The 13,687-nt window shown below is 34.2% G+C and overlaps 1 protein-coding gene and 1 non-coding gene across 2 annotated transcripts; one reads left to right on the top strand and one right to left on the bottom strand.

Annotated features, from left to right (window-relative positions):
- Positions 1–900: 900 nt before the first annotated feature.
- LOC144706104 (cytochrome b-c1 complex subunit 6-1, mitochondrial-like) lies at positions 901–3,167 on the bottom strand. Its single transcript, XM_078579001.1, has 5 exons — positions 3,045–3,167; positions 2,918–2,954; positions 1,745–1,829; positions 1,278–1,367; positions 901–1,183 (listed from the first exon to the last, which is right to left on the bottom strand). Coding segments are annotated over exons 2-5 (210 nt in total). The 5' UTR covers positions 2,920–2,954; positions 3,045–3,167; the 3' UTR covers positions 901–1,150.
- Positions 3,168–6,445: 3,278 nt separating this feature from the next.
- Positions 6,446–6,635, top strand: LOC144706224 (U2 spliceosomal RNA). The gene has a single exon (XR_013582197.1). It is a non-coding gene; the product is annotated as a U2 spliceosomal RNA (small nuclear RNA).
- The last annotated feature ends 7,052 nt before the right edge of the window (positions 6,636–13,687 follow it).

Genomic DNA, 13,687 nt, shown 5'->3' on the forward strand with positions numbered 1-13,687 from the left:
TCCATTTCTGGTATTTTCCAATGGTGGATTGCAAAAAAAAAAGTGGTTCGAAAGCCATTTAAAATTTTGATGGTGGAGAGAGGCTACATCCTTCCTGCTTTTCCCCTATGTAATTAATATGATAAGCTTTTTCTGCAAAAATTAAAAAACAGACGAGGCACATTAATCTGACATCGGCGCCCATCTTTATACGATCTTCAACCCAACTGGATCATGACATTGAAAGGTGAAGATGTAACATACCACATTAATCTAACCCACTTCTTCCGTTCTTTGTGATTTTATGGAACTGACATGGCCATTGACCAACCCAAACCTGATGAGAAACACCTGACTTTTTGACTCGTCAATTTCACCCATTTTATTCCAATTTCACCCTACTGCATTGCCCTTAGTTCTATCCTTCATCTTGCATCAACAAATGAAACCCAAAATTTCATGGAAATAATCTTCTTGAATCTAATGAAGTCAAGGTTGACTTCATTGAACAACTTACTATGAATTGAAGAAAAACAAAATAGTCTTTTAATATTTTTCAAAACGTTTATGGACCTTAGCCTCAAATTTTGCAGAACTCTGGTAATGTATTCAGTTGGTAATGCTAACTGCCATTTTCTTCGCCCAAATTCGCTCCAACAAAATTTCTTTTGAAAAAGAAGTTTGCTCCAAAATTTAATGCTACAGCTAATATATTCCTTCACAAACTGAAAAGGTTAGGCAGATAAGAATTCGCAATAATAGTACCACTTGTTTGACGTTTTCCCCAGTAATATGAACGTGGGTTTTTTACAAGGTTCCACTTTCATTGGATTTATGCAATCCATTTTGCAAGCAGGTTGGGATGAAACATACTCCCAAAACTGATGAATCAACAGAAGTCTAGATTATAAACACCGAGGAAGTAAAAAAAAACTCTTTAGATTGAACTTCAAAAAACTCTTCACACAACGAATTAAAAGATCGCCCACCCAGAGTTTTGAGAGAAAATTAGAAGGTGGTTCTAATGGGCGAAAATTGTTCTCATTGTGAGAAAGTGACCCAGGTTATTTCCCTCCCTGGATGTACATTATTGATTCCCATGAAAAAGGAGCCGAAGAAGACAGACAAATACCAGTTTCAACGAAAAAACTCCACGGAAGGAGAAATCAGGCTACTTCAACTTTTCAAAGAGCTTGGGGGCAACCTGCAATTCGAAAAGACGGTTGACCTCAACTAAGAAAGATGAATCGAGAAGAACCTGAATCAATTTCACGCAAGAACAATAAAACGGTGCTCACACAAAGATCAACGCATGACCAGTAGTCAAAGTACTGTCCGGTGCAATGCTTGTGGCCTGAGTCGTCACCCTTGACACGGTCTATGCATTTCTAAATGAAAAGGGTGTCAAGTCAGGGTAAAGAATTTCCACGGATAATATGACTTTAATGAAAAATGATATAGTTTCCAGATACAGTGCCCTGTCAAGTGGCATAGCCGTTATCCAATAATTAAAATACTAAAAACTTAAATTAACGAAGATATAAATTACATATTTCTTATAGAAACCTGATTCTATTATCCTTCCAGTTCAATTTCCAAGGATTTGGCTTCTGACAGTTACAAAATCACCAAATATTAAATGAGAAGATTAAGGTTTAATCATTCACGATAATAAGTAGAAAAATATCATTTATATACGCTTTTATACAACCATGGATAAATTCATACATAGAAAAATCATCATGCTTAAGTCTCGATGCATTACCCCATAATCAACCCAGAACTTGACGCATTTTGGTTTGCAACGGTCTTCAAAATATCTTTTTGGATCAACAAGCTCCTCATCGGCCCTGTAGATAATGTAAAGCCAGTGAGGGTAAAGAACGATATAAAAACGTAAGAAGGGCGTGCATGTTACCATACTTCATTGAGAAGGTTAGATATAAAATCACTGAACCATTTCAATGGAAAAATAATCCTACAATCTACGGTGATTAAACATAACTTGCACAAGAACCTCTTTTCTTAAAGTAGGGATGACTAAAGATGTTCATTTGCACAGTTGAACGATCAAACAAAATATGTACTTGGGCCAAAAAATTCACGAGAAAAGTTCCTTTCAAAGAAAAGTTCTAAAGTAGATTCGGGCCAAAAACATGTAAGAAACTGTCATGGCCAGAAAAGTAGCGAGATAGGACATTAATGAATAGAAAATTTAAATATAACAATATGAATCACCAAAATTTGATTCCTACGACAATTTCGACAAATTTTCAAGTCTTCGCCATCGCATACTAAAAGAACTAATTTTTCAGGTGAATTTCATAACTTCAACTTGCAGATCAACCTCCATTACTAAGATACTGTACGCAGAAGGTACGAGGATACAAGAACCGAGCATGATTCAAAAGATGAGCTCTCCCCCTTCCCCCACCCAAATGATTTCAACTGTAATCGATTTTGCATCAGAATGTACAATGATGAACATTTGGAGAGATAGATAGATAGATTTATCTATGGACAAATCAATATATAGATTGATAGATGATGAATAGACAAATAGAGAATTGAGAGTAAAAAGTCGATAGATTGATAGATAGATAAGTAAAAAGGCAGACTGGTGGTGATAGAGACATGGATTGATATATGGATTGACAAAGAGATGACAGATAGATTGATGGTTGGAGATATTAAAGCAGATGCAGGTATATCTTGAATAAGAATACAGAAAACCGCTAACAAAAATCGTTGCCCTGGGTAGACTATGTCCAGCGATCACAGATAAACAGAAGTTCTCCAAACAAATATTGCTCGATCGACAAAAAAAATTTAATTATCCGGATTAGCAACTACAGATTATGAAAATGTATGATGAAATAAAACTGTCCCGAAATCAAAAGGCAATAAGGACCGGTGGGCGTGAGAAAAAATTACCCACATTGTAAATCAACTTCGCGGGATCCCTTCGCCTTTGCCTGCGAGAAAAGAGATCGACCCATTAAACGGAAAATAAGAGAATTACGCCTGATGACGAGATCAAAGTGTGGTTGTCCAAAATAATTTACCTTTTTCACGAATCGCCAGAGGCAGCGGCTCGGAATTGAACAAAAACTCGAACAAAGACCCTTCAACTGGATCGTTTCTTTTGGAATGCCGAAGTTTTCAAAGCCATCATCGCTCTCTGTGGCCGCGCGTCTCGCGATCTTGACCGTTCAAATGAGCAATCCCTCATGTTTTCCGATCTGGGCTGTCCAATCCATGAACCCCCAGTTCAATGATATGGTATATTGTTCATTTAGAGATGTTTCTTTCATGTATAAATAAGTTGTGAAATCAACTGACAAAAAATTAAATACAGCTGCGGTTTTACATTTTTTAATCTCTAAATCTAATCATTTGAAAATTCCATTTTGCTTGTTTTCTTTGTACTGGTAGATGACACCCCATATGTTCTTTTATACATTGCTCATTAAGATAAATAGGTTAATTGTTGAAATACCAATTGGAGGATATAACAGTAAATAAAGGGCTAAAATCTAGTCGATAAAATTTTGAAGTACACAGATACAAATTTTATATTTTGAGTTAATTATGAGGTTAATGAGGCCGAATATTGGCTATTGGCTAAGAGAAGTAACCCCAATTAGGAATAAAAATGTAGAAAATTGTGGTACTAATTACTTATAATTGTTTTTCAATTGTAGTGCATATATTGGAATTCATTTTTATGGGCATAAATATTGGGATATTAAAGCCTTCTGATAACATAAACATCAAAGAAATTTTCATCTCCTCCGTTTGCTCTTTTCAAGTGTTGTAACGAACACGGCCTCCACATTGTGGATTCCTGTCTTGCATGTGCGTAATGGGTTTGAAACTAATGTGTCCTGGGGACTGCAGCACATTTATAGGAACTTGAATCTCCACCAGTTTCTGATTATGCCTATCAAAGAATAAGAAATCCACAAAGTACTTAGATTCATTATGAATACTTATAAAATCATTAATCCCTTTCAAAAATCAATCACACATATGAGATATTTATTGTAATAATGGTAGGATGTAATTTCTGATTGAATAATAATCAAGTCCACATATAACAAGAAAACCTACATCTTTTCTATCAATAGACACATTTACGATGTAATGAGTTCGTATAATAGCCATCCTTTCAGAGTAAATTTCAACCAGTTTCATCCATCACATGACTAAAGATATTTATTCTTACATATATTGAAAATAAACCCAAAACAACCATAGATGAAAGTATTCTTGAGGAAATATATTAAGCACTGATGCATAGGATGATAATTGTTTTATACTTATATATGTAAAGTTATGGCTAGTTATCCTTACTCCATACTAAAATTCATGTCTCAAACAGAAGTTATTAGACAAGTAATATGCATCACTTCTGATAAAGTTCCTAAAATTCCTTCCCTTCTCGTCAAATTTATAAATACGTAATGGACATTTCTTATCTTGATATTTATACTCTTCATAATATTTTTAAATCATACCAAAAACTTATCCCATGATTTAAATATTTTAAAATTACCTCTTTAAAAAAATGTCCCAAGACTAGCGTGAAAAAACAACCAATCCATCAATTTTGTCACATATGTGACCTATCCGCTCTATTGGACAAAATATTTTTCTTTCGAGTGAATAGACTTTAAAATTCAGAGGTGAACATGTCCAATCTCTTTTATGTATGCTAGTCTTTAAAAAAGCGTAAAACAAAGTTCTATAGGAGCTTTCCATTTATTTAAAGTGGTATAACTTTGAAAATAAATATTTATATTTGAATATAATTTTCAATTAGAGAAAGAGTATTATAATTTTGTTGAAAATTTTATTAGACAATTTGAATGAATTGATTGAAAATTAGAGAATAAGTATTCTCTTTTGTTTGAGGATTTGATTAAGTTTATTGAAAAGTGTTTATTTAAAATACATATCAACAGAAAAAATAAATTAGAGTGTTCATTTAATTTGATTATCATATTTTTAGTAGTCTTTTAAGCGGTGGAACTAGTTTTTTGATATCAGACATTACCAATATCTTCACTATATATTACTAACTCTTAGTGATGAAATGTTATAAATCATACAAAAATATTTAAAATATCTAAAAAATTTGCATTTTTTAACAGCTTATACTAAACTTCACTTTTAGATATCTCCATTTATAATACATTGGCTCCACCAAGCAAACAAGTTAATTAAAAGGTACTTGTTTCTTACTAATTATAATTTATTTCTCTAGAAAATCTATAGAGTTAGAAACATAAATATCCATAGGGATTAAGATCTAGGAAAGTAAGGAATTTTTCAAGCGGTGCCTTTTAGAAATTAGGGGAATATATGAGACAATATCATTGGTAGATATTGATAGTAAAGAATATGTACTGATAAACAAATTATGGTCCAGAAATATTTTATAAAAACATTAGGCAGTAGTTTAGTCTGGAGTATACCTTTAAGAATGTCAAAAAATGAGATTATACACTGAAATGTAAAATGAAGGCACTAAAATGTCTTTATAAGCATTTATTGGGTTACTTGTTGGGTTCGAGGGCTGTGGTTGATTCTCTCAGGAAGACAGCGAACATAATCACGACACACTTTGGAAACAATAAATATCTCACCAATGCGTGGATCATATCCCTGATTTCTTGGTCCTTCAAGTGAGACATGTTGAGTTGCTCATGTGTCCATCATTTATATGTATCCACACTATGACATATATATCAAATATCCTCCATCTTGATGATTCACCTTCTCAATCAGCCGTCGTCATTATGTTATTTTGATAACATCGGGAGCGGAGGGAAGCCGAAGGAGAAACATAGGCACGTAAAGAATTCTAGTATGATTACATTTTATTTAAGGCCTTCTCATATTTAAACTAAATGAATTTTTCTTGGACTCCTAAACTCTAAGTATATGTCTTAATATCCGAAAGACTACTTGTGTGTGAGCCTCTAAGCCAATGTATTAGGCTTGTTCATGACTCTATTGACCCAATAATCTATATTGGTTAACCTATATCTTTTGCTCCTAAACATGATTAGTTATCTTTATCACCATATAGATTAGTCGACCACATATCAAATTAACCTAATCGATAGGTAAAGTTTCTAGTCCATGAGTGTGAAGCTATATATTTTGCTCTAGAAGATAAAAATGACTGCAACTCTCGCATGGAATCTTGTTATCATTGGTTACCATGTACGTATAGTCCCTCATCCATTGTATGACTTAGGTTATGGTCGACTGTAAAAGCCTATCAATAAGGTGAGTCAGAATTCATGAGTTGGAAAATCATTCAAGCTATCTTCTCTACTATTCCATTGCCTTGGCCAAAGAATTGATCCTATCATCTTTCTTAAGCTATATATTATCTTATATTGACATCATAGAATCCCATCTTGAACACAATCATATTTGAGGCACTTGAGCTATGATTGTTTGGAATTTGAAGATCAAGTGTAGTATTTGTTCTTATCCATTTAATAATTGATATGTGGGCCATCAGCCCAAATGATATTAACTTATTTTTTGTAGGGGAGGGCCCACCATAAAGGCTTGCCACTAGGGCTCTCGTACATTGCCCTCACACTGGACTACATTACGGGCATGGTGTATCCCTAAAAAAAGTCATAGAGAGAGTAGAACAACTATGCATAAGATGTCTTTGATGTCTCAAGTCTATGGACCACATGCACAACAGTGACGTGAATTAATCTGATTGACGGTTAGGCGTAATATCATTCATGGGTTCATACTTTTCAGCTAAGTGTGCTCTTTTCCCTAAAGAACACCTGTTATATGTCTTTAATGTCCCCACAAAATTGGCTGTGGGATCAACCATACTCATCATATGAGTGATACTAGATATTTGATATTCTACCAGATATTTTGGTGTCTTTATGAGGTATTTTTTGACTATGAATATTTAGAATACAAGTTAAAACAATATTAATGTTTATGTTAGGATATCTTCTTGATCTATATTATCTGTTTAAATGGCGACTTCTAGAAAGACAAGAGGAACATGTGAAGAAGTAAAATGAACACCCAAAATTTTCTGGTCACACCAAATAACATAAGGATTGTGTTATTTCTTCTTCTAAAGTTTAAAGGATTTTTACTACTTATCTCCCAATATGACACCATTAGGAACTAGAAGAACAAGGAAATAGATTCAAAAAGGTGGCCAACAATATATTGGGATAGAACGAAGAATGTGATACAAAAAAGAGGGGAAAGAAGTTTAAATAGGAGAGGAAAAATATTCTCACTTAGATGTTATTCCAATTATTCAAGAAGATGTTAAATCATTAAAACCAACCTTTATCAAGTTTTATTGTATCCTCCAATAGGAAAGCATCATCATTACTCAAATTTATGGTGTCAGTTCCATAAATAATGGTTCATGTTGACATTGTCTCTAAGAGGGTTGAGATGGGAATTTTTCATCCTTCAATATTGGGCTTCCTATTCTCATCCAGATCACTGCTTAGTGTTATCCTTATATCTCATTTGCATCTAAATTTTGATATTTTATTTAGCTAAATCCTGAATTTCAATAAAACTAAAACAAATTTTTTTAATAATCCACTTGGTTTGGGATAGTATTCTTGGTTAGTCTCTATAACCAATATATTTAATAAACTAGGATGCCATAACTAATTTATGTATTTTACATTATAATAAATATTATATAAATATATGTATAAATATATTTCATTAATTAAATAGGTATAATTATATCTAATTATTGTTGGGTTCTCATGTTATGATTTAGTTGCATAAAATATTTTCAATGTAGCGGAAGATAGGTGATCAATTAAAAATTGCTCTTTGAAGCAAGAATAATCAAGTTACCTTGTGGGGAACCTTTTCCTCTAGACTTGATCATTGAATCAGTGTCTTTAAGCTGTTCACATGCTTGACCTCATAATTGAGGCATTGTTGGATATCATCTTCTTCTTCTATAAATCTTCTTGAAGGTCTACTTGATATTCTCACAACCAAGACCACCTATTGGAATGGGCGAAGTGTAAGTGAAAGAAGAAATGGGAGGTGCCAAGGTTTGGGTTGCATGACACCTAATGTGGGTGCTCCTTAACTGAAACTTATTTAAGGCACTTTTCATAAAATCCATTACAACTTCAAGTATATCCATAAGTGTCCATTAATATTGTGTATTTTACCCTCTATCTTTATGATTTATTGACTGAATAATTAACTATATTAACCTCCATTAATGGTCCAATAACACCAATTCACTAACCTCATCAATAAACTATGTTAACATTTAGATTATTTAATCAAGTTTCTATTGTGAAGCAGATGATTCACTAGGTTCTAATGCATTTATTGGTGACGACACAGTAAATCATCTGCTTTTGCTGAAGTCCTGCTTTCAACAAAACACAACCAGAGGTTTTCTTTGACAGTATCAGCTTCACAAATGCAGAGGAAAAAACACAATGTGATGTGGCCACTTAAGCTGCGAGTACGTTTTTCCATCGATGCCATCTCTTTCCACTATATTTTTTTCCCCGTTGTCTCTCCATTTTTTGGTTTTTCCCATCGCTGTCTTTTATCTCAACTCTCATATTTAAGGTCAATTTGTGACTCAATCTTTTGTGAACAGAAAAAATCATCCAATGGATGTAATAAGTATATTTTATGAAACTTTAAGTGTAGAAAATAGAGTTAGAATGCATAGTTTAAAGGGAGAAAAATGTTGAGTCTAGAGAGAAAAAGTGTTTAAAATGGGAAAGTAAAGATAAAAGTGATGCAAAATTAATGAAAATTGGGGGAAATGGATGGGGATGATTGTAGAATTTTGATCCAGATTTCAAAATTTGTAATACTTGTTTCTTGAGCCCCTAATGCCTCTTCATGTACTCGAATCCTTATATTTCACCAATGTCATGCATTTTTATCTATAATAAAAGGACAAACACTTCAAAACACTTACACTAACCAGTCTGAACCACCAATATCATCTTGAGCACTTTCCTTCAGGAAAAAGTTGTCTCACACATCTAGAATCAGGTAAATATACAAAGGAAGATTGTGTTGATACATGAGAATGCTTACAAAAATAACATTATTTCTTTTCCATAGTTATCTCCATGCCATTTCTTCCTCTTTTCTGATCGAATGATGTTTTTGATAACTTTGATTTTTATATTCCTCTTCAGGAGGGAAGCTATGGAGATTTTTGGAGAGATCTAGGATGTGGCACACACTCCTTCAATGGATCAGTTTTGGCACAAAATTTAAATTACTCTGATATGGCCCAATGGCTCAAAGAAATAGTTTTCAAAATCCCATGGTATGCTTCAACCATTAGGTAACCATCCCACTTAGCTTACAAAAATATCTTAACACATGGGGTTTGAAAATAATCATCATTGTAAAACTTTTTGACATAGAAGTCGGTAAAGGTTTAGTTAAAATGACAAAATATGCATAAAATCATATTCATATGAAATTCAGAAATAATGAAATAACCTACTCAATAGCATGATGAATTGAGTATTTAGATGCCCATGAAAAAAGCATAGAATTATGGGCACATTTATCAAGTTATCAATGTAGAACTGAATTGATGGATCCATTTCTATTTTAGTTATGTGATCACATTTGGAAATGTGATCCAGCGATAAGGATCTACTCATGTCATGTTAATCTGATTCACTACTGAAAAACTCCTTTTCATGCAGTGGAAGCTGTAAATCAATATATATATATATATATATTGTATATAACTATTCTACAAAATGTTAGATGATGATATCACTTTGTGGGGAACTAATTCCACCCTTGACTTTCTCCACGGGCCAGACTCTTCAAGTTGTTCACATGTCCAGACTCTTGACGTATCCATGTGATTAGTCCAAAGGTGAAACTACTCTTCTTTCTCCCAAACTCTTTTTGAAGATCTAGCGGATCTTCTCACCATCAAGCCACACTAGTGGAGTGAGTAGAATGATCATAATGAAAAAATGTCTTTTAACCCGTAAGTATATGAACCAATGGAAACCATAATTTGTCATTTGGTTACTATTTATGAGTAAGGGGGATCATTGGAGAATGTCTTCGCTATGAGTCCACTACCCTGGCCAGAGATTTAATGCATCTTCTTCCTCGAAACAAATTCCTATAACAAAAGTGGATGATCCTATCTTTACCACTCAATCACTGATAATTCAGATTTTATAGGTACTTAGTGATGAGCTAACTTCACTAATTAGTGTCGTTTGTTTATCCGAATTAAAACATCAAAAAATTATAATAACCTTACTAGCGTAGGGAGAGTAAGGGTTGATCCACAGGGAGCAAGGGTTTTTCCTAATGAATTTGTGCTTTAGTTATGATTTTTTATGAATTTTAGAAGTGGGTTTACTACCTACGAAGATAAATAACTAATAAACATATAAAAAAAGATATTTAAAATATAATTAAAAAGATTTATAATAATATTAGAAAGCAGAAAATAAATTTTTGGGATTTTTTTAGGAATATTTAAAGCCAAACTAAAATAGGAAATGAATCAGCATGGCACTAACTTCACTCTAGAATGAGTTCTAGAATGAACTTTTGAGCGTGGTTGGATGTGTTGGAATCGTGTGGATATTGGCTAGCCACTCCAAGACTAACTAAAAGACAAAATAGAAATATGTAAGAGTGAAAAAAGAGAAATAAGAAGGTAACCTCTTTGTCAAACCCTCCAAGGCCCAAGGGACTTCTTCTTCTCCTTTCCACCTACTTCTTCAGCCCTGGATGCTTCCTGCTCAGCCTGGCACTCACTAAGATGAATGGATCTATGACTCAATTGCACTTAGGCCACCAAACATTACTTTGGCTTGAATCACAACATGAATATTACAATAGGGTGCAGGGGTTTATATAGGGAGAGAGAGCAAATGAGAGCCATTAGATTTTTAATACAATGGATGGCCAGATCTTCTTTTCTGGGTCATGATCCACGTCATTATGGTCCTCCAATCAGCATTGAGACCTTTTAAATACCCCAGGGATGTTCAAGACTTCTTTCCTTAATTAGCATTAAATGTGCTATCTTTAAGTCTCCACCCTTGGATGTTTTATGGATTGAATGGCTGGATCTTCTTCTCTGGGTTGGATCCACGTCCAAGGGTGTCCTCCAACCAGCATCCAAGCACCTAAATGTTCATAAATAATCATGACTGGACCTTCCCCTTGCCCTCTTTTCTTTGGCCCAAGATGCCTCTCATAGTGGGCTTAGCGGAGCTTCCTTAGTGGGCCTTTAGACTAGAGCCAACTGTCTTGATTTGGGCCTCCTTTCTTGGCCCAAGGTTGTGGCTGGGCCTGCTCCTTTGGGCCAAATAGCTTCTCCTTCATTTAATTATCCCAATTATTCATGAAAGTTTCACCTAATTCCTGCATCTTCCACATAAACTAAGAAGAGAGTGAGATTCATTCCATTAACTCAACAAGTTAAGTGGGGTTAGGCCCACAAATGACAATCATCAACTCCAAATTAGACAAATGTGATTTTATTTCATGTTGTAACACAACTTAACATAAATGTTGATAATATATCTAGATAAAGATAAAGAAGTAGATAAATTAGCTAGAATTGCACATATATATTACTATCGTTTTGGATTTATGTGTCACCTTTGTGCACTTCCTCCAATATAAGAGTAAGGCGTATTTGAATCTTACATCGTTAAAACGTAGTTTTCCAAACATAAGATTTATTTTGATATTTCAGGTTAGTGCACCACTTAAACAACCATGACATGATTCAACCTTATTGACATTGATGTATAATACCATTCATGGTGTCATATGGATAAATTCAGTGAACTAATTCCTGAAAGAGCACCCGCCATCTGTCCTTAGTGTTTCCATAGTAATGGGCACATGATCAGCCATATATATCATATACGTAGGACCCGATAGTGATATTGTTTCCATATAGTTTCCTTAGTGATCACATCACATCACAATTCCATTAGTGTCCACTAGTGTTTCAAGTCATGCATGGGTTGATGAAGTTCATTATAAACATCAAACAAGATTAATAATAATAATAATAATAATTTTATTTCAAAATTCAAAAAATGATCTAAAAGTGTGATTTGCTTGACTACCTAAAGAGTGAAACTTGCCTGTTGTTTCTTAAGGTTACCAAGCTCGCAACAACATTAGTAGAAAGAGCGTACAAAGGCCCGTAAGCATGGAGAAAGTACTCTGATCCTAGAAGACCAAACAGAAGCTCATACCTGGAAAAGAAAAATTCTCAAAATAAATAAAGAAATAGGGAGGAAACATCTGTCTCAGGAGGTAGAAACTTACCAATTCTGCCTAGAATCTCGGAACACACGACCCTTTTTCATGCATCCAATGTAACTTTGTGTATGACTTCGTTCCCTTGCCAAAGAAAGTGAGAATGAACTAGAGGATGAGAGAGGGAGAGTTAAAGATACACAGTTAGAGAGAGGGTAAATTTAGATGGGAAGACACAGATATGATGAGGAAGAGTTAGCGGAAGAGGAGACGGGGAGAGGGATAGAGTGTGTGAAGAATGAGCAGTTGAGAGAGATAGAGGGAGACAAAGCAAGAAAAGATGAGATATTGAGAGAAATAAAAAGGAAGAGAATGAGAATGGATGAGAGATTATGAGCTGAAAGTGAAAGAACAAATGCGAGATTGAAACATATAGAGCGTGAGATAATGAGAGAAAAAGAGAATGGGAGGAAGGATGAGGGATCAATATGAGTGAGAATGCAAGAATGAATGAGAGATACAGTCGGAGTGGAGGGGAGAGTGAGGGAAAGATGTGCACGACAATAGGAAGAGTTAGAGGGGAAGACAATGAGCAAAAAATAGTGAGAGAACAAAGAATGAGATATATATTGAGAAAGATCAAGGAAGGATGAGATATTGAGAGAGATAGAGAGAAAGAGATTGTGAAAGCCAGAGGAAACATAAGTGGTGTTCTGGTCTGCATCGGTGCGGTCTGGCCAAAATCTCAGCTCCCTTCATTTTAACCATGCAGGGGACCGATAAAGCTCTTCATTTGAGAAGATGTTGAATTTCCTTGCATCCTAGAAGGGTTTCTTGGTGGGAAACCACTTTAATTTTCTCGATTCTGCTTTCTCTGATACCAAAGGTGACTGGAGTAAGGAAGCAGTGGGAAGAGAAAGAAAGGGAACTGAAGACTGAGGAGGTTAGCGGTGGGAGATCCTTCCCTGGGAACCGGCAAATGGAAACTATCTTGATGCTTCTAAGAATGATCATGATGTCCCTTCCTATTTTTAATGCTTGTAAAAATTAAGTTATTGATGAAGGCAAATTGCGTGAATAAATTTTTATGGTCGTTGTAATTAATTGCCTTTAATCAAATAAATTTATAAAAGTTGAAACTTACTCAAGGCGTATAGATGAGAGTAAGGTAGTCTTTACAGGGACTGGTTTTTTAGGTTAAATTTGATAGTCGAGTTATCTTTACTAAAATATAATGATAATACTAAATCTATTAAGAATGAGAAGAGATAAGTGATAAGAAAGTATAGAGAATATTAGTTTAATAAGGATATGAGAGAAGAGAAAAATATTTGGTTATGTAAGGAGGTGAATATTATATTTAATAATAGGGGTAATGTAATTAGTAAAGAAATACAGAGTATTT

Source organism: Wolffia australiana, chromosome 7 (assembly GCF_029677425.1).
Source record: "Wolffia australiana isolate 7733 chromosome 7, ASM2967742v1".
NCBI classification, from domain to species: domain Eukaryota; kingdom Viridiplantae; phylum Streptophyta; class Magnoliopsida; order Alismatales; family Araceae; genus Wolffia; species Wolffia australiana.

Excerpts from the sequence above, each read along its gene's own strand:
- LOC144706104 (XM_078579001.1), bottom strand. Across the intron at positions 1,368-1,744 it reads AGTTCTGGGTTGATTATGGG|AAATGCATAGACCGTGTCAA; the intron begins GTAATGCATCGA and ends CTTTTCATTTAG. Across the intron at positions 1,184-1,277 it reads GGTCATGCGTTGATCTTTGT|GTTGCCCCCAAGCTCTTTGA; the intron begins GTGAGCACCGTT and ends TTCGAATTGCAG.